General features: G+C 42.1%; 3 protein-coding genes across 6 annotated transcripts in view; 2 read left to right on the top strand and 1 right to left on the bottom strand.

The window, feature by feature from the left end:
• The first annotated feature begins 228 nt into the window (after positions 1-228).
• arhgap11a (Rho GTPase activating protein 11A) lies at positions 229-7,462 on the top strand. Of its 3 annotated transcripts, none has more exons than XM_026152981.2 (12): positions 229-920; positions 1,879-1,946; positions 2,062-2,158; positions 2,250-2,506; positions 2,614-2,777; positions 2,876-3,016; positions 3,221-3,295; positions 3,659-3,832; positions 3,977-4,052; positions 4,385-4,496; positions 5,202-5,316; positions 5,405-7,462. In XM_026152981.2, exons 1-12 carry the CDS (start codon positions 792-794, stop codon positions 6,886-6,888), a joined length of 2,892 nt encoding a protein of 963 aa, XP_026008766.2. In that variant the 5' UTR covers positions 229-791; the 3' UTR covers positions 6,889-7,462. The 3 variants fall into 3 exon arrangements, with proteins under 3 accessions (XP_026008766.2, XP_026008764.2, XP_026008767.2); XM_026152979.2 differs by having other exon boundaries at positions 230-920; positions 3,923-4,052; XM_026152982.2 differs by lacking the exon at positions 3,221-3,295 and having other exon boundaries at positions 231-920; positions 3,923-4,052.
• Positions 7,463-8,625: 1,163 nt separating this feature from the next.
• grem1b (gremlin 1b) lies at positions 8,626-11,007 on the top strand. The gene is made up of 2 exons (XM_026152984.2): positions 8,626-9,269; positions 9,679-11,007. Exon 2 carries the CDS (start codon positions 9,680-9,682, stop codon positions 10,226-10,228), a length of 549 nt encoding a protein of 182 aa, XP_026008769.1. The 5' UTR covers positions 8,626-9,269; position 9,679; the 3' UTR covers positions 10,229-11,007.
• An 836-nt stretch (positions 11,008-11,843) lies between these two features.
• Positions 11,844-20,916, bottom strand: part of LOC113012682 (formin) — a 49,975-nt gene continuing 40,902 nt past the window's right edge. For both annotated transcript variants that reach the window (XM_026152977.2, XM_026152978.2), the window contains 3 exons: positions 15,169-15,318; positions 14,004-14,085; positions 11,844-13,893 (listed from right to left, as the gene is read on the bottom strand). In XM_026152977.2, coding sequence (XP_026008762.2) covers positions 13,849-13,893; positions 14,004-14,085; positions 15,169-15,318 — 277 coding nt within the window. In that variant the 3' untranslated portion in view covers positions 11,844-13,848. The remainder of the gene's footprint in view (positions 13,894-14,003; positions 14,086-15,168; positions 15,319-20,916) is intronic.

The following is a 20,916-nucleotide window of genomic DNA, read 5'->3' as shown; positions in this document are numbered from 1 at the left end:
TACTAGACATGTTAGACACAGCATAAAAGAGGGACTGTCTGTGTACAGGCACGAAAAAGCGGAAATTTCCTTTTCAAATGGTTGACTCATTTAAACTACATGACCTACCGGTTGATCGCAGCGTCTGCTTGAGTTTTGCTCTGCCTTAACAGAAACTGCACCGCCCAGCGAGGCTGCTCTGGGTGTTAAAACAAACAAAAAAGCAAGCACGTTATTCAAAAGGATTTCAGCCAATCACAGCGGAGAGAGCAGGGAGCGCTGCTGTTTGAATGCATTGCGGAAACAGTGGGCAACCGATGTGAGGAGCGAACCTTATTACAATGCAGTTAGCTAGCTAACGAGTTAAACTTATTTAATTTATAGAGTTTGTTGTTTTACAGGAGGTAGGCCGTTTTAGACCGCGTGCAACTTAGATGCTGTGTCGGTTATTTCAGAGTAGGGGAAAGTCAATGTGTTAACCTAGCTGGCTAATGTTAGCTAGCTAACTGCATCGCAACGTATGCATGAAGTTAACCTTTCGATAAGTGCTCCATAATGTAACTTTAGTCGAGTTGTCTATTCATTAGGACTAAGTAAGGTTATTCTCCATACAGCTGATCAACGGTTGTGTTGCTACAGAGCTTTATGGACGCTTAATATTCACGCTGAGCATGAGTTATCGTCCGGAGGTCTTGGGAAATTAACAAAGTCAAAGAGGCTGCGGTCAGGCCTGAACTGTTAGAGCTGTGAGTGCGAGTTTGCTGTGGCAGAGATAAGTGATCAGTGCAAAATTTCGAGGTACGTTTGCAAAAATGAGAGTCATGGAGAAAAATGTGATGCGTCTAGTGGCCGTGCAGCACCTCCGCTCAGCGTACGGGATTAAAACAAAGAACTGGAACAAAAACAAAGCGGCCAGCTGCAAGTCAGCAGCCAGCAACTCGGTAAGTTTAAATAAAACGTTTTTACTAATCTTCAACACCACTCACTTGAATTATTTGCAGCGATTCTGAAATGTAGGACTTCATCATAATCGTTGTGTTGGTGTAGTTAGACGACAAATCAGCAAGTTCACACTATTAACCTTGGGCATTGTGTTGGTTAGACTCTTGAATCAGATTAGCATATTATTGAAAGCTGACGAGTCCCATTTGTTCGCAGACTGTTGTCACCCAAGCACTGAAGGTGTTTTGTTTGGGTCTTGCCGTCATTGTTCACAGCATAGATTTTGTTAGTCTAAAGGCCAGTGTTTTCTTATATAGCTTCATATTTGTGTGGGTTTTAAAATATTTCTTTAATACACACTTTGACATTGTGACGGCACAGATGATTAGATGTAAGTTGCTAAAGTGAATGTCAGTTAATGTGGAAATGAGTGGAAATAACTACTGAAGCCCTCCCTTCTACTTATAAATGGGTTACAGGAGTCACAAGGTTAGTTGCAACACACTTTGACTTTTCAAATGAAGGCTGAACTTCTGCATTTGCACGAATAGTCCCTCTTGTGGATAGAGAATTAATAGAAACAGTCCAACCTTTAGGTCAGAAGGAAGAAGGCAAGTACTAAAGTTCTGCTCTGCTGAAAAAGGCTGGACACTTTTAAACCAACAAAGTGCCTCCGTGTTGCTCTTAAACTTAGGAATGCTTGGCATCCAGTCAGTCAACTGGTCAAAAGTAATGGCAATTTTGGCAGTGGTTTTGGTCTGTAAGGAAGACCACACTAACTGTATAACCACAGTGTTGCAATGGATGAATATGTGAGTGGCTTGATGCAGCCTATAGATTGTTAGTTTTATTACAGCAGTATAGCTCCGTTTCTGTTCCTCCCCAACTTTCAAGCCTTGTTGTTAAAAGTTGTAAAACTGAGCAAACATAATGTTTTATTGTTTATTTTTTCCCCAGACAAAGGTTTTTGGTATGTCCCTGGAGAATTTGCCATATTACAATATGGAATGTGGGAGTGTTCCAAGGTAGGTAATAATGCATATTTTAGGCTATTCAAACTTGCAGCTGGCAAGTTGTTTCATGTCCCATCTTGTGCATTTGATACTAATGATTTTTTTGTTTTTGTTTAACTGCCCTTAGTTTTCTGGTTGACGCGTGCATGAGGCTGCTAGCACAGATTGACACAGAGGGCCTGTTCAGAAAATCAGGCTCTGTTGTTCGTCTGAAAGCACTCAGGGTGAGTGATGGCTGAAGCTGACCTCGCTTTCACCGAGTGACTTGACACTGGGGACTGTCTAACACAACAGAGCTGTGTTTTGTCTGTCCAGGCAAAATTGGATGCGGGTGAAGAGTGCCTATCTACTGCTCTTCCCTGCGATGTGGCGGGTCTGGTGAAGCAGTTTTTCCGTGAGTTACCGGAGCCCGTGCTTCCCACAGAGCTGCAGGAAGCCTTCTTCAAGGCTCAGCAGCTCCCAAATGAGGAGGAGAGGACCTCTGCCACCATGTTGCTGTCTTGTGTTTTGCCAGACAGGAACTTATGTGTGCTGCGTTATTTTTTTGACTTTCTTTACAATGTATCTAAAAGGTAAGTTAACGTAAAACCACCTTTTTTCAAATTCTCTTTATGCTATTTATTACATAATACTTTTATATTTAAAGAATTGATATTTTACTTTTACTGCTTTATCACAGGAGTGCAGAGAATAAGATGGATAGCAGTAACTTGTCTGTAATCTTGGCACCCAACCTCCTCCACTCTGGTGATGGCACAGAGAAGATGAACGCCAACACTGAGAAACGCCTCAAACTGCAGGCCGCTGTAGTCCAGTGTTTCATAGAGAATGCTCACAGCTTTGGTATGACCTGAGGCGCTGATCTTAAAAGCATTTCTTCTATATGTCAGGTTTCACTCTTCTGTTTTACCTCTAAATATTTGACTGTCTGTGCATTGAAGGTGTGTTACCAAAGTTTCTTCAAGACAAAGTTCCTGCCATGATGGGCTGTGAGGCAGGGGTTCTGTCTCCTGCTCATGATGAACTAGAAGAGCCGGAGCTGAACTCGGGAATGAAGAGGAAAAGCAGGCGCAGCTTGGGTGGTAAGGCTATATCAGATTTACAGTAATTCTTTGCTTATTGGTACAATATGTGAATATTTGTAGTTTCAGTTCAACTAGAATATGTCACTCAAGACATCAGACAAATGCAAGTGAAAGTAAGCACTGCATTGCAGTGCATGTTATTCAATAATGTTATTTTTAAACTGCTGTAGTCAGTAAATGTGTATTTGGCTCATATTTCAGATGTGGTCAATGGTGCACTGAATAAGATAAAAACTAATAGAACACCCACAAATGTCCCCCACACAGACAGTCTTGGTATGTACCGTGTTGCCTGCCATGTAGCATGATAAAACTGTAGTAATCCATCTGCTATACAAAAGAAACGACAAGCTAAAATTTCCTTAATAAAATAAATCAATCTGGGAACATATTTGATTTCGTGCTTAAATCTTCTTTTGCACTTGGATTAAAGCAGTTTGCATCTACCGTGATAATGAATGAATAATGCACAGGCTTGCTTGATTGGCTTTTCACTCTTCTGCCTTTTTTTTTTTTTTGATTTTTGATTTTATTTACAAGCTTCTGCCAATATTTCTGAGTCCGTTTGGCATGTTTTCAAATGGAAATGATCAAATCCTGCATGTGTGAAGACATTAATTCTTCTGTGATTTTTGCCAGTCTTTTCTTCTGCAACTCCTGTGATTTCAACACCAGCCTCCAAGCGAAAACTTCCTCTGGAGTCTGGCAGCTCTTTTGGCTTTTCAAACAAGAAACGTAGATCTGTCAAAAAGAACCTTGGGATAGAATTGCTTCCTGATATTTTGTTCAACGGGCCCTCCACACCTGGATCAGGTAGTAAAGAATGTTTAATTACTGGGCATAAACTGCTATGGTATCTCTTGATCTTAATACAGCTTTAATTTTCCTCCTTAAATATTGTAGCCTGCAGTACTTTGGGGATGCTGGATTCTTCCCAAAATGTCCTGTCGTCAGCAGGGAGGTCTAGAAGGCAACCGACCACATCTGCAAGGAAGAAGAGCCGACGACTCAGCAGCAGACACCTTATCAACAGGTACAGATGTGATCATTCATTTCTCACTTTTGTTGCTTTTTCTATTTAAAATCATGTAAAGTAGAGGCGGGCAATTCATTTTCTAAGTGGCAACATGAGAAACTGGGACTGTTGTGAAGGGCAGCACCAATAAGCTGAACTATGTATTCATTTTCTCTTTGATTATCGGTGTAGCCCTCCACAACAGTCCCAATTTCAAATGTTGCCATTTGGGAAAATGAATTTCCCACCCCTCATCCAAAGGAAGATATACTTGTAAAGCCTTAGCCTTTAATCTAAACTATCCCCAGCTTATCTTGCTAATAATTGTTTTATTTATTTATCCTTTTCAGAGTTGAGTCTGGAAAGGCTGGTTGCTTTTCTCCTAAAACAAGCAAAAAAGAAGCTCCACACAAGTCCCTGCGCTTGCGTTTTAGCCTCGGGGGGAAGAGCAGCAAAGACGCTGTAAGTGTGTTGGCCTGATGGAAATCAACCACTTCTCTGGTTTTCCCATAAACACTGAAAGATTAGTCAAGTGCATTCATGCATAATCTGCAATTAATACATTTGCACATGAGGAGTAATGTGGCATGTATTTGTGCACAGTAGCACTTTTTTATTGTTGTTTTTAATGTACTAAGTTTACTTAAAGTGACTAACTCTAAAACAAGTAATCCATGCAGGACTTTACAGGTAATCGTAATTGTAATATGATGTAATATTACTGACCAAATTGTGATATTTGCATGGTACCAAACAATAGAATGGTGTTTGTTATGCTTAGATTTCAGTGATTTTACTACACTAAGCACTCAGGTGGACGAATGTTAATAAATGTGTGTGTGTGTGTATGTATATCTATCTATATCTCTATCTAGATATAGATAGATAGTAACCAGTGTTTGAGTACATTGTGTAGGCTGTTTAAGGCTCTATACTAATGCTTTATAGTCATTTGTGTATTCTTGATTTAATAAAAACTTTAAAAAAAAATCAAATGGATTGTTTCTTCTGAGTGATTTTTATCATCCTCTGAAGAACTAACCGCAAAAGTCATGATATTAACATCTTAATGTTACTTTTTGGGTTTTTTCTGTGGGATCCTTTTTAACAAAATACTACTCTGACATTTCACCCTCTTTCATTTCTCATTTCATGCTGCTCATAAAGGCTTCTGAGTCCATTGGTTTGCGACTTGCCAAACAGGAGAGCACCACCAGTTTCCGTTTCACCAAAGAGACAGAGTTCATTCCATCAGTTCAGCCTGGAAAAACTGAATCCAAGAGTAAGTACCAGACAGCTGAACTTTATGCTTAAAATAAAATATTAAATCTTCTTGTCATGTAATGCATATCAAAAATGTACCTTTCCAGGCTCCAAGTTCATTAGTAAGTCTGAAGACAACTTGCTGACGCCCAGATGTGACTTAAATGCCCACCGAAGCTTGTGGTGTGCGGAGACGCCCGTAAGAGCCCAGGCCTTGAGCGGCGGGTCTTTCACGGATACGCCAATGAACCTGTGCCTTAAAAGCAGCTACATGTCTGAGCCCGCCATCGTCGTGTCCAAGCCCCCAGCAGTAAGCAGCCTTCCCATGAAGTTGTGTTGTGCTTCCAGTGCAGAGAGCCTCGAGAGCGAGAGCTCAATCCCTGAAGCCCAGAGACAAACCGGTCCCACCCTGCTGAAAATCAAGAAGGCCTTCTCAGAGTCTGGAAGTGATCTCCAGGCTGTCATACAGGAGTCCCGCAAAGCCTCAGGAGCAAGTATTTCAAAACCATCCAACATGATCACAGACCCTCCTCCAGAGACTTCAACAGCCAAATCTCTGTCTGTGCCAAGTGAAGCCCCCAGCTTCTGTATGCAGCAGAGCCTTCTGGCTAATGAACAGAACATTACTTTTGGCCAGATTGAAATTGCTGCTTTGTCTCCTTTGCATATTGATAGTGTAGTTCTTGAGGCTACTGAATCCCACAGCCCAGTCATCCAGGATGAGAAAGGTTCTCTCTGTGCTGCTCCTGCTGGTGGGAATAACAGCTTCACAGTAGGAGCAGGAGAAAGGGAGATGGAGGAGATGAACTGCAGCAAGTTGATTGATGCTCTGGATATCCAAAGTCCTGCTCACTTCAGACTAGGTGTCTCTTCTGGACGGCAGTCAACTCCATACAAACCAGGTCTTGAACTCCGAAATGAGTTTGTTACACCACCTAAAACTGACGCTGTAGTCAGTGTGTTACATGACAAGAGGGAACTTTCTCCAGAGATTGGTACCAAAGTCCAAAAACAACCAACGTTTTCATCACACAGTCAGGAGGCTGAAAGGCGTCGTGTGGCAGACCACATTCAGCACTTCAACAAGCTCACCATTTATTCTCCCACAGGCTCAAAGAGCAATCAGATCAAGTCGCCGCTTAAATTCCACCGCACCCCTGTGCGTCAGACTGTTCGCAGGATTAACTCTCTCATGGGAGAGAGCAGGAAACCTGTTAGAACTGCAGGTACCATCACCAACCAGCGTGGACAAGTAGCAAAGGCTGTGAGTCTAGAGAGTGGCCTTTCCCCTCACCCAAAACTTCAACCTCACCACGGAGAACACGAGGTGCCATCCAGCCACACGTGCCCTTTACAGAAGCCCCCTCCAGTGCCTCCAAAAAAGTCACGCACCAAGTCCTGTGCGCTGGGCGACATGACCAACAAGGTCCAATCAAAGACCCAAGTGGACTGCTCAACCAATGAGCCATCAGGAGCTCAGAAGCCTCTGCAGCAGCTAGCTGGGAAGGACATGAACTATTACAGAGGTTCACCCAGAAACCCTCTCAACCAAGGAAGGCTGCTGTCTGCTACGAAGCCTGTCGATTTATAGTGAATATCCATTTGGCCTCTTCTCTCCTTTAACTATGCAGGTGTCTGCTGAGAGTGATGTTAAACGTCCTAACCTATTCATGTTTTCAGGGTCTTAAATTATTGTCAGCTGTCTAGATGCTGTTTGTGTTATTTTAGGGCCTTATTGGGAGATGTTTGTATGCCTTACATTTGTTTTACTTCAGTAAAACCAATTTAGAAGTTAAGATGTCGACACATATCAGCCTGTAAGATTACGTTTAGTTAGTAGTGTGCAGGCTAAATTGTGTAAAATGTGATTGGTGTGACTGGGATGTTTTGATTGAGTCATTATATTTATGCCCTTTTAATGTTAGGTAGATGTTTGGGGGGGGGGACTTGACTGAAGTGAAAGGGTTTTTATTCCATATTATTATTGTCATGTCTTGAACAGGGGAAGAAAACATGCACCTTTGTTGGATTTTGTGGGGAGGAAAAAAGCAAACAGTGTTCATGAAATCACGTCTATTGCAGGCCATTGTTTTTCAAGTCTTCAGCTATTTTTCTTTTCTTTTTTTGTGCTAACTGCATCAGACGAATAAAGTCAAACAACATGATTTGTTTTGTGGTTGAATAATTTTTGGACTCCGTGCAACCACCAGGGGGAGTGCTACAGCTACTGCAGACAGCTGCAAAGTGAGATACGGCTGCACTGGGATGTTAGCGCAGGCCTCCAGAATGTGTCAGCTGGAAGTTTAGAGTGTTTACACTAACTTGTTGAAGGTCTATCCAGATTTAAAATATATTACTTGAGAAATATATGACGTTATTTACAACATTTATTTAAACGTAGTTGAGTTTATATAAAGATTTAAAAAACCGGTTACTATTTTTATTTTATTTTTTTGTCCAACATTTTATTTTTTGAGTCAGCAATCTGACTCAAACTGAGAACTAAAGCCCCAGATACTATTAAAAATGTAACATTATTTACTTGACTAACCCGGCATGAAGAAAGCAAATTGACATTGTATCCCCCCCTGCAGATTCGGAAGCCTTTCCCGATCGGGTGAGGGTTAAAATCATTCCTGGAGATTTATTCCTCAGCCCATTTGGAAGCTTGCCATCCTTCATGTGTGTGAGGTATGACTGGACCTGGGGCAGAATGCCACGCTTTAATCTCATGTTGCACTGACCGGAGCGCATGGTCTTTTGGGGGGTTGTTGACTCATGACGTTGTCATGACCCCTAAATACGTCAGATTGGGCAATGTAATAAGCGGATGGGTTTATGCTGGGGGAAGGTGGTGCGGCTACTTCTCAGCTTCCTTAAAGTTCCCTTTCACAGGGCTGGAATGGTTAAGAAAACTTTAGGGATGCCAGGTTTTTGACAATAAATAAATAAAAATCCGTCAACTGGGTCATTTTAGAGTCACGTCAGCAATTTCTAAAACCATTTACTTTTTTTTTTAAAAAATAAATTGAAAAGGCAAACGTTTATGCCTTCAATAATGCCAAACATGAAGGATACAACATCATCTATGAGACTAATCCCAAACTTCCTCTTGAAGATGACTGATTTAAAAAAAAAACACACAAAACAATTGAGCTGATAAAATATGGACTAAGCCGAGATCACGTGACTCGTTTGGGTCATAAATGAACAGGTATTAGTGAAATGATTAAACATATACTCTGGCTTAGGCTACACCACTGCGCTTTTTCTGCGTTTGTACGAAGCAATGCAATTTAAAAAAAAATGCCTTTAATGATTTTTGTTTTTCTCAGGTCTGTGATACATGAAGAGCTACCCTTGTTCCAGGCTGGACGTCTATCACCCTGCTGAATGGATGGAAATGGAGTTCGACTAACTGGTGTCAGAGGTGCTGCATTTTGGCTCATCTTTTAAAGTTTGTCTGTAACTGCATTTGTTTGCTTTAGCAGCTCGAGCTCCGCTTTTCATTTATAGTTGCACATTTACATATAATGCACCGTATTATGGTCGTGTCTTCTTGAAACATGTAAACAAAAACAAACAAACAAAAATCGCACTTTTACTTTTTCCCCCAGTACGCACTCAGCTCCCTCTCCCTCCCTGCCTGCCTTCTTTCACTGTTTCTCGGTTGTCTGTGGGCTAAGGGAAACTGTTGAGGGGGCGGATAGTCTTGATTTTCTCTACATCGTGCTTAGCCAATAACTGCTGTGCACATCTCAGCTGGCAGACATTTAAAAGGGAGACAGTCCGGCGCTGTAGCAATTTGTATTAAACCCCCTGGCCCCTGTCTATGGAGCGCTTAGTCTCCCACCCATCCACAGTCCCACCAGTGCACAGTCGACACCAGTAGGTACCTATCATCTCGAAAGGTGCCGCAGTGAAGCTCGAGGACCAGATCATCGCACTTGTAGCAGCAGTGTTGCATAGCAGGTATTTCTATTTGTTTTTTAAACATCATGATATATAACTTATAGAAATGGTAAAACTGCATGCTTTTCTATCTCTTGCTGCGCAAGTGTGGAGCCACTAACGGTTTACAGGACATGTGACATGGTTTATTACTGTTTTTAGATAAATTCGGCAGGAATATTTTGGAGAATGGATAATTATGGGAACATAATTATATTATTCTGTCATTTATTTGGACTGAGGTGACTCAAATGAATGACTGCTTTTAAACGTCAGCCTCCTTTTCATGTTGTTTCAACAAAGAAGAAATGATGGGGAAAAAGTTCCCTCGGTGCGTTTTTACGCAGCGTAAAAACTATGACAGCTGTGCGTAACCCATGCAGAGCCGAAAACTGTGTGAGTGACGAACCATTTTCTTTTTCTCTACAAGGATGGCCAACTCCACGCATATCTTCTACAGTATGGTTTTCATCATTGGGCTGCTCTCCTCTCCGGTGGATTCAAAAAGAAACAGAGGTTCACAAGGCGCCATTCCTCATCCTGACAAAAGCAACCCAAACGAATCGGAGCAGCAACCGCAGACTCCGCAGGCGGGCTCGGGCTCTCGCCAGAGGCCGGGCTCATCCTCACCCGCCGACGAAGTGCTGGAGTCCAGCCAGGAAGCTCTACATGTGACGGAGCGCCAGTATTTGAAACGGGACTGGTGCAAAACACAACCTCTCAAACAGACCATCCACGAGGAGGGCTGCGTCAGCCGCACCATCATCAACCGCTTCTGTTACGGACAGTGCAACTCCTTCTACATCCCCAGGCACATTCGGAGGGAGGAGGGCGCCTTCCAGTCCTGTTCGTTTTGTAAACCGAAGCGTTTTACCACCATGACTTTCACATTGAACTGTCCGGACCAGCAGCCGCCCACCAAGAAGAAGCGCATCCAGCGCGTCAAACAGTGTCGCTGCATATCCATAGACCTGGACTAAAACACAGCGATTATGTGTGTGTGTTTCATGTCTTCTTTTTCTTCTTCTTCTTCTTAGTGGACTTGATAGCTGTCTCACAGCCAAGAAATTGTGCTCGTCTCCATCTGGAGATAAGCACCGCACACGCTGATACTTACGTCTCTCCTGTACAGCACGTGAGCCAATATGGACATGCAACTTAAAACAAAATAATAAAAAAAACGTCAAAAGCAACTTGTTACACATCACCAGACTAAAAAAAAGATCACTGCACGGAAACTCTTACTTGGAATGGGCATGCTTTACGCACGGCTTCCTTGCCCCCACAGGACTGCAGAACACCGGTTTTATTTAACTGCTCCAAAACAGTCCTTGTGACTGTTAAACGTCTCCGTCCATCCTGCATTTTACGCATATATGTTTGCTAAACTGGATGTTTCCACTGTGTGGAATTTGATAGGCGAACGACTTTATTTGTAAAAGGAGAAAAATGATTTTATTTCGATATTTCAAGAATCGTTCAAGGTTAACCTAATTGATTTCTGTGAATTTCGAAGTCCATTAGTGAAGTTTTCTTTCTATTTTATTTTTTATTTTTTTTGAAGTTGTGAGCTTAGTCAAATATAGAAACTATGGCTTCTGAAGTTAGTTTAAATGGAAGTGTACAGTGGTGGCTTATACATTACCGAGGTGAAATAGTTGTAAAATGTTAAGCCATTTTTGATGTAACCCATTTGTTTATTCATTTGATTAAATTATCCACGAAAACTAAATAAATGGATGCTGGAATACTGCGAAAATTATCTGCTGTGTTTTAAAAAAAACAAAAACAAAAAAGCTGAATCCCTCCATTCACCGTTTCCTGCTCCCCTCCTGCACCGAGCCAGGATCTTACCGAGTTACTCGCATTCAGACCCTGGAATATATTTTCCGTTTTGGGAAAAAAGCTGCAAGTCAGCTATTCCAGCGATCTGCTGAAATGATGGGATTCAATTTCACCGCATCTGGTTATAAGGCTCGCAAATCTGTCAGGTTCTTAAGGGAATTCTCAAGTGTAAATGAAAAGATGTTCTACTAAATGAACATATTTATAAATAAGTGGGTGATGGGGGGAAAATTTTAGAACTAGAGGCTTTGTTCTTTAGCCAGTCTACAATAAATACGACTGATGTATTCAGTCACAGTTTGCATTACTTTGGTTCACATAGATGTCAGTTACAGTTGAGGGAGGTCCCAACATTTCATTAAAAAAGGAAAAAAAAAAATCATTTGGAAATTTTCTGATTCTTATTTGATCAACAAAGTTTTTTTTAATGAATATGTAATAACAGTTTTAAATCTCATTCAAATTATTAAAATACCAACCTCATCCAATTTTACATCCATTAAACCGATGTTATGAGAATTTCCTCCCAATTATTTTATTTCAGGAGATTTCCAGGAACTGGCACAACTTCTGACTCAGTTTATTGAACAGTCTGGCTGAATTATGAATCATCGAATGACTCAGGTTCCTTACATAAATATCATATTTTCACAGCGCGGGCCTAAATCGAGGCGTTGACAGCAGAAAACTGAAAGAAGCCGCATTAACATATCTTTCAAAGTCCACGTCTTCGTCCAAAATAAGCCCCACTTATTCAGCATCCCACAGTTTATTTCTTGAAATTTAAAACAATTCCATAAAATTACAAAGCATTCACATGAGAGCTACTGAAGGTCACATGAACCAACATACATACAGTAGAGGCTACAGCAATTCCTTGGTCAGCATCTGCTCATTTTCTTTATTTTTTATGTTTCTGGTTTTGTTTTTCCAACTCCTCTGGAGTAAAATATAGCAGTTTTAAAGTTTCGACTTATATAGATTTGTATACAAAATAAATGGCACAAGTGAAAGACTTTGGAGGGTAAAAACAAGTAATCGATCGAAGGGGCAGTTTATGGATAGTGTGACGATGAAATCTGAGGTATAACATCTCGCATGGCTCCAGGTGATCATCTTAAATGTTCACAGTACCCAAAATACAGTCATCATTACTCCAAAATATAAACATTAAACTTTCTGTCTTTATTCTGTGCAAAGCACTCGACTTCCATGAGCACGCTGGAAATCTTTACAACATACATTAAAAAAAAACAAACCCATGAATCAACTGACCTATCAAGCAACTTCTTAGTCAATTCAGTTACCAATCAAAATATACAAAACAAAGCTGTTTTTTTTTCTTTTTGGGAGGGGGGGGGGCATAAAATAATTATTTTGTTACATAAATACAATTTTCTTTAGTGATACAGGAGCATAGCTACATCTTACATTAGTGAAAATAAAGCATGATTTTATTACACTTTTTCTATTTGTTCAAAAATAAAATAAGATTTCATCATGAAGAAATATAATTTATACATTTTCTAACGGGAAACGTTACTCTTGCATAGGAAAAAGGAGGTGCAAAACAGTGAAAGACAGCTGCAAAAACAACGCATGCGGTCAGCATGGGGGGTAAAACGACGTGCAGCAACATACAGCTAAAGCAAGCAGCTTAAAACTGTGTTGGGACAACGTCATGTACAGCATTCACTGAAGGATTAATAAGTTCTCTTTAAAACTGCAGGTGAGCCCAAAACCTGTTGTGTCATTCAAAACTATTACTATTATTTTTTCTTAGTCCAATTTTGTGTGAGCCGAGGCTCCGGGCCACATTTGTTGCCAGCTTCTGCTCTCCTCTGGCCGTCACCCAGGAGAGGTCAGTCTGGTGCAGTACAGCAAAACCTCACATTCTTACACATAGGCCCCCCCGCCCCTTTTAAACACGCACTCAACTTCTACACGACGTGTCTTCGTCCGCACTTAAAGCCCAGCATAGATAATCTATCATATTTCCCAAAGCTGTACAGTCCCTGCCAGTTCTACTACATGACATATTTACAAGAGTTTTAATGAGCCGTGGTGAATGAAAAGCTACCCGCTACAGCGAAAGACACAGGAAAGTTCTTTCTCCCTGCTCCAAGTGAGAGATCTGTTTTGTCAACAGTGATTTTTTTTCTTTCCCAGCAGACACTTGCAGTAAAGCCATATCTGTTTGTAGGTCGACAACAACGTCTAAGAAACACAGCCCGCGCTGGGGCATCGTTTTAACACATACGCCATCTGATACAGTTTGGAAAAGAAACTGTTTCTCGTGCTTCGGAAGAGGTCCAGAAGGACGTTTGTGGATGTGTCAGCTGGCTCTGCTGTGCATCCCGCTGAACCCTGGAGACCTTTCACAAGCTGGGCACTCAGGGGTCACGCCATGCTGCATGAATGAGGTCAACCCTTTGGCCTTTATGACTCCCCTCGCTGCGGCTGCGGCGGCCAATCGTCTTCGCTAACTGGGGTTGTGCCAAAAAAGCCTCGAAGCGAAGGCGGTGGAGAACAGGGGAAGGGGAGGGGATGTCCAGTGCTGTTAGTGGGGCACAGATACGGTAGTGGGAGTAGTAAAAGTCTGACCATGTTTTATTGTGGGTCCGTACGGTGAACAGAGGGTAGGGTCCAGTGCTGCTGAGGCAGGTGGTAACTGCAGGATGGATGGGCCCCTGCACCCTTCCTGGCGCACCACCGCCGGTCCGTGCTTCTTCTGCTCTGCCACTTATCATTCTGCTCAGCTGGAGGACACGCTGGCTTCCTTCTGTCGCAGCCTCTCCTTCTGTTGGCAAGAACCACAAAAAGATTCAGCGCATCGATTTCAGCTGCGACACAAGAAAGAGCGGCTTTTGGGAAATTCCATTTGGTCTCTGAATACAGATCAGCTCTTACCAGACTGTTGGCATTGATCTTCTTGGTTTCGACTCTCTTCTCTGCTGTGATCTTCTTGATGTTTTCTTGGGCTTCCTTCAACCTATGGAAAGAAGAAAGAGACCAGCAAGGCTCAACATTATCAGACAGTTAAAAGAAGTACACAATGAAACTTCTGCAAATCAATTGGGAACCAAGTGTAACCAGATCAAATACAAAGCCTCTCATCCTTGCACTCTTGTGAATTTGTTTATAAGAGCAAGACATTTAAATATCTTCCTGGGGCACCACAGAGCCATGCAGTGCCCCCCCAGCCACACAAACACACACTCTCTCTGATCCACTCTGGAGTTTGCGGTCAGTGAAAGCCCTTTAAGTGGGAATGAGCAGAGAATGACAGCAGCTTGATGAGATAATGAGGCAACCTTAAAAAAACAAAACACTTGGCTTTTTAATGGGATCACAAACAGTATTTAAAATAAAGTTAAATGTACATAAGCACAATCAGCTGCGAGCAACAAGCGGCACGATTACCTAGTAAACAGGGAAACCATGTGATACTTAATGTGGCATAAAAATGACCACACAGTCTCTCTGGACAGCGAGAGCTCACCGCCTCCTTCGAGCTTAGCATCGCTACGGTGTTTATCAGTTCTCTAATAACACGCAGCCTTTAAACCACCACAGGCCACTGTCCGCTTGCCGGTCCTTTTTCTGGAACCCCCCAGCCCGCTACCAATTACGCCTCAGGTCAGAGGAAACATAAATTCAGGCCCCTGTTGCAGGACCAAGGCCTCAGCTACTCCCCCATTCACCTCCTCTTTGATGGCCTCCCTCCTTGCTTTAATTACAACCCGGCATCTGCACATCACCCTTGTACAATTAGTGCTAATTTGACATGATGTCCAGAGGTGTTAAGCACCAATCCAAAGGTGACAGAAACAAAGAAGTCTAATCTGAAATGATTATGTTTTGAGTCTTGCAAAGTTTTACATTCCCTTCCTGACATTAGTTTTTTTTAGAATGATTATTTCTAGCATACTCACAGAAAACAGGGAAAATTCAGTCATGTGTTTTGTTTTTTTTTTAAAGATTGTTGGATTATTCAGTAACCCTAATAACGCCCTTCCTGACTCCTTTCTCCTGATTTCTTCTGAGACTTAACCCAGTAGTGGTACCAGCTCACCTCTCCTTGGAGATGTTCTTGCTTTGTCGTATCCAAGTGTTCTTGAAATCGTTGCAGAATTCGTACCAAAGCATAAAGATGTAACTCGGAGCTACTTCTTTCTCCCCGGACTTTGGCTTAACACCAAAGTAGTTCACCACGTCCTGGAAACTGTAGGGAGGGGTGGAAACACAGCAAAGGCTCAAACAGTGTTGTCTTATCACACATAAATAATCTCAGATTTTGACTGAAAGTATGTTTTTGTGAACTAATCTGGATTTTAAACAACATTAGAAAGTACAAGGCAGTTACGGTATGTAAACCCGTGAAACCAGAGAGAGCGAGAGAGGAAAAGAGTTTAAAATAGTAAAATGTAGAGAGAAAAATGATGGATTTAGAGTCAGCAGGAGAGGTGAGAAACAGAGCTGGAAGGAGAGCGTCCACCCTGCTGGGCCACAGGGGAGCGCCAGTAGCGGCGGCTCCATTATCACATTGACCTCCACAGCCTGCATGGGAAGACTGCCAGAAGAGATGAAGACAGCCAAGAACAGGCTCCTATTCCTCCAAACACACCTTCTGTCTCTCTCACAAACACGTACGTTTTCACATATTAGTGAGGACTTTAAATTCACATATGCTTTTCCCAGCCTCCTACCTTAACCACCAGAAATGAATGCCTAACTCTAACCATAACTTAAATGTAACTTCAGCTGTAAAACCATATTTTGAGCCTCAAACATGCCTTCAAATTTGTGAGCTCAGCATTTTGTCCCGACAAGTGACTGTTGGTCCCTACAAGTATAGTGGTCCTAGAAACACATTTAAACAAGTATACACACGACACACACACACACACACACACACGCTACTATGGAACTCACAACCACAAAAACATGTTCACTGGCAGACAAATCAAAGACGGGAATGCACGCATAAAAACACAAAGACAAATCAGAGGAATAAATGTAGTCTGGATTTTTGAGGGTGTTTCTACTCACTGAGCTACAACACTGTTTAAGGCCAGCTCCTCAGCTTAATTCAATTGTAACCAAATCTGAAGTCTTCGCAAGGCTCTCAGCGGCACACACGAGGCAAGAAAAGCAGCCTGCTGCTTCAGATTCCCCCTTCTCTAACCCAAACATGAAAGACATTTTCTGGCCTGTGCCTGTCCAAAAAAGGGGGGTTGATAAAAGGGAGCCATGATTCAAGGGATGCTCTCCTGTCCCACTGACGCCCAAATACGCTCTGACCTCCAGATGCTAGGTGGCTTTTGTGCGACACTAATCTGAGACAAGTTCACTTGGAGTCAAATGGTGCACAATATGGTGACCAGACGGCCAGCTACAAGTTTGGAAAAAAAGAAAGAAAAGTTTTTGCATGAGTCTGCTTCCCATTTCCAAGTGATGCGTCATTTTTGCTGGGATGCACAAAAACAGGAGAGCGCTGTAGATCATCCTGTAATCTAAAGAAGCAGCTAGAAGAAGAAAATGTTCCAAGATGTTTAGATTGACCAAAACAGACGTGCTGTCACAGGCAGCTTTGTTGTCTGCTCTGGCATGACGAACTGGGTCTCTTCTCCACCGGCTCGTCTCTTGACCCTGGGTCATCATGTCAAAAGCATGCACTTAATCAGAGCAACAAGCTTTTCTTTTTAGCCTCATGAGCAAGCAGAAACAAGCCGATACACAAAGCCTCACTCAAAACAGATGCAAACACTCTCGCACATACCTAGAAAACAAACAAAATCAAGCGGACCTTTGTTCATTTTGCCATCGCAGGCTGATTTCACTTTTGCACATATGACGACATGTCAGTAATCCACGCTATGATGCCATTGCCGTGAGAGGGTTTTACTGCAGCGCCCACAGCTCAGCATTCCTCACTGACAGCTATAAAAAAAGACCCATTACAAAACCATGAACAGACGTGAGAATCAGCAAAGTATTTAGACAGGCAACTCTGCATTCCTATGTTTTGGCAGCAAAAAGATTACAGGCGTGTTCCCCCGTGTTGTTGGCTGATTCAGCAGAGGCACAAAGCGGAGGCCATCTTTTCATATGTAATGACGGAGTAGAGTAATATACCAACTAACAGCAGCAAAACCATAACTGCACAATGACTATAGAGTTGGCACTTGGGCCAAATGAAATTGAGCATGATGGGGAAGAAGGAGGCTTAATGAGACGGAACTGAGGACAGAACCAGAAAACCTCAGTGGAGCCCAAACACGAAGCAGACAAATTAGGAGTGCATGTTGAGGAAAAGGCTTCAGCGCTCACTATGGACAGATGAGAGGGAAAAAAAACAAAAACATTTTTGCTAAATTCGTTTTAAGTTACTTCATTAAAAACTCACAAGCCATTGCATCTTTTTGTGTGTGCTATTTTAACTGTTAAGCTGCTCAAATGTTGCAACTTTTTGCTGTGCTCCAATCACATTTCAGGCGTCTAGGCTGTCTAGCATACATGATTGTTTACTCTATAAGTGGTTTTATTGGGTCTTCATTAAGTCTGTTGACTTTTTTTAAATGTATAAAAGGCATACTAGGGAGCAAATGCAGTATATAGGGCAAAAACAGTTGCTGTACAATTCCAATGAGCTTGAAAGTCAGTGTTTATTCAACCCACAGCCTCTGTCAGGAAGCTTCCTTGTCATTTCTTTAAGCAGTCTTCAGGCTTCTTGAAGGACATTCAAAGTGCTTCTTTGGATATCGTCTACCTTTTCTTTCATTCTCTATCAAAATGATCCCACGCTGTCTCAATAATGTGGCGGTCTGGGTCAAACCATTACTGATAGAGTTCCTTTGTTTCTTCTATGTAGGCATGCTTGTAATGCCGAGAGTTTCCTCAAAATTTTTTTAACGACACACTTAACTCATTCACTGCCATTGACGTCTATAGATGTCAATTACGTTTTTCAATGGGAGGGGCTAGAATACAACCTTGGGCAGCTTGTCAGTGAACATCAGACTGCTTGAAATGTATTTTTCACAAAAAGCTCGTTTTCTCCCTTTTTGTGGTCAAAACAGGCATTTTTGGTGGAACCCACCTCTCTTCTACAGCTGATTACTAAAGAATGGAAAATGGTAGAAACAAGCTTTTTTTTTTGGATGGAAGAAGAGAGTCTGTTCTTCATTTTGGTAGGTTCAGCGTTTATATGATCATAACACACAGTTTTCTGTGGCTCTTCAAAAATGAGTAAAAATGCTCAAAAACCCTGGCAGTGAATGAGTTAAGCTAACAGCTCTTTGCTAATGACCATGTTGGTGGTGCACAAATACTATTTTATGTCTGTCAAACTGTTTTATCTTTTTGACAAATTAAAGAAATAAAAGCAAATGATGTGTTTTTGCAACAGGCTGCTGTTTACAAAGTGCCTAAAGATGGAATTCCAAGTCTGCTTCCTTGAAAGCAAAAAGAAATGAAGGGTGGCCAAAGTTTCTGCACAGAACTGCATGTGTGTCGATGATACATTTGGTTTATAATTTTATATGTGCGAATTCTCAAAACCATCTTGTTTAAATAAAGGTTACATTAAAAAAAGAAACTCAAACTAAAACCTCATAACTGATGACAGCTGTTATGCAGCTGCATCGCTGTTAATAAAATGTATGTATATGCAAGTATGACAATGATTATGTGCATCAAACATGGTTATATTATATTGAAAGATATCGCTTTTTCCCCCTTTAACAAAAAGCGACAAGAAGCAATAAAGTCCAAATAACAGATGAACCATCATCACCAATGAATGTGAGCTGCGACTCATCTCAGGAGACGGTCTAAGGAGAGGGGACAGATTGTGATGTGCGATCTAACAAAATGTACAAAGTAATTGATCTGACTGCTCTCCGATGAGGGTTGTTTGTTCTTGTTCTGCTGTATGTCTACTGTATCGACACATTAGGTCACTGAGAGAAACAAATAACATGTGTTCACAAGCCTGGTTAATAAAAGCTCAACGTTGTAGCCATGACAGAAGATTCTACACATCTTAAGCCACGAAACATAGAAGATCTGTCAGCCACCTGAGCCGTGAACTGGGTGAAAAACTTCCACCAATTACGTATCAGGCTAAATATGAAATATGGACACAATCCAGCCCTCTGCTGAGTTATAGCGGTCAGTATTGGCCACTTGACTAAAATGTCATGGCATCATCACTTCATCCAACTGGACATTTGCTTGAAATTGTTTCATAATTGCTGCAAGAGTTCTTGCATTACAGCCAAAAATGTGTTTTTTTCTGAGGTCACAGTGACTTTGATTAACAAAATGCACTCGGTTCACATTTGAGGCCAAGTGGGTCCGTGTGCCAAATTTGAAGAAATGTACTTGTACTCATGACGCTTCCGAAAGGTTGCGCTCTCGAGGACGGGAGAGGGCAAAGGACAAGCCGGAAACATACGAGGCCGACATGGAGGCTCGGTGACCGTTAACAGTAACATCTTCTGTGAAATCATGCTCAGGTTTGACATCCATCCCCAATTCTTGTCAAAATCCTAATTCACATTTCCCAGTCGATGCCTGCTGTGTGTGTGTGCGTGCGAGCTTCAACTCCGAGGCGTTTAAACTCTGAATCCTCATGAGGTCTAGACTGAGGTATTAGGTAGCACTAAGGATGTGTTGTCTATTTCTTTTATTAACACAAGCCATAATCTCAACACTGCTGCTGTTATGCCTTTGTGTGAGGATCCCTCATCCAGCACAGATGTGAGAGCCCACCCAGGGCCCAGAGAGCCCTCTGACGCCCATATTCATCAACGGCGTGTCACTTTTACGAGGTGGCTCTGTGGGAACCCGAGAAAGACCCCTGCCTCCCTCTCGCTCTACCTAGCACCAGTCAGCCAGCCCCCTCTTTAGATGAAATTAAAGGAAAACTTCATTAAAGCTAAAGGTGCTGTCAGCTGCGGGGCCCTTTTGATCAATATTCCCCTCCAAGTTCAACACCTTCATTACAGTGGTGTCACTCATTCACAAGGGGGGTTCAGACAAAGGCACGCGCGCCTGGTTCAACAGAAGCATCGCTATATGGCGAGGGTGGGGCCGGGGAGGAGGAGAGGTGTAGCCATTCTCTCGGTGATTATCTTGGCTCAAAGCAGCAACATGAAACAGAACAGCTCGGGGCCATTTGCTGAGTGATAGTGTTGTCCAAAGCAATCAACTTTCTAATTGTTTATAGTTTACATTTACTCGCGTCCGGAGCCTTTCGCTTTCTCCTTTATGCACTTTTCTTGATTTATTTTGGAAGCGGGCGAGTTACGATATAAAGCAAACAATCCCGCTCGCTATCCAAACACGGTAAAAAATAATCTATTTGCTTTGTTTGTCTGCTCCACCATCATTTTCCAATATGATACGTTCCAGATATGATTTCTCTCGGACGGTGAGCTCAGCAGCTGCCGGTGGGTCTCGCGCCTATAAATCAGATGCCTCTCAGAAAACTCTCAGGAGTCTTCTGCACAAAACATGGCAGATAAGAATGATTGGAACTGCAAGGGAGGAAGCACAGAGGATCCAGTGAAAGTACGTGGGTGATAAGCCCAAGACATGTTGCTTAACTGTCTTAAAGATAAATAACTCAAATAATCTCTCCTTGTGCACGTATGAATGTGTGCCCAATCTTCAACAATAAATGTGAAATATGCATCATCTTATACCTGTCCAACGAATGGCCGCCTCACTCATCAAAGTGCTTACATGCCGAGACTGGTGCATCTTTGCAGAATCCTTAATATGTGCATACAGCTATATGCATAGAAAGCATTAG

This window comes from Astatotilapia calliptera, chromosome 19 (assembly GCF_964374335.1).
Source record: "Astatotilapia calliptera chromosome 19, fAstCal68.1, whole genome shotgun sequence".
NCBI lineage: Eukaryota > Metazoa > Chordata > Actinopteri > Cichliformes > Cichlidae > Astatotilapia > Astatotilapia calliptera.
The sequence above is the reverse complement of the archived record's forward strand: the minus strand, read 5'-3'. Positions and strand labels throughout refer to the sequence as shown.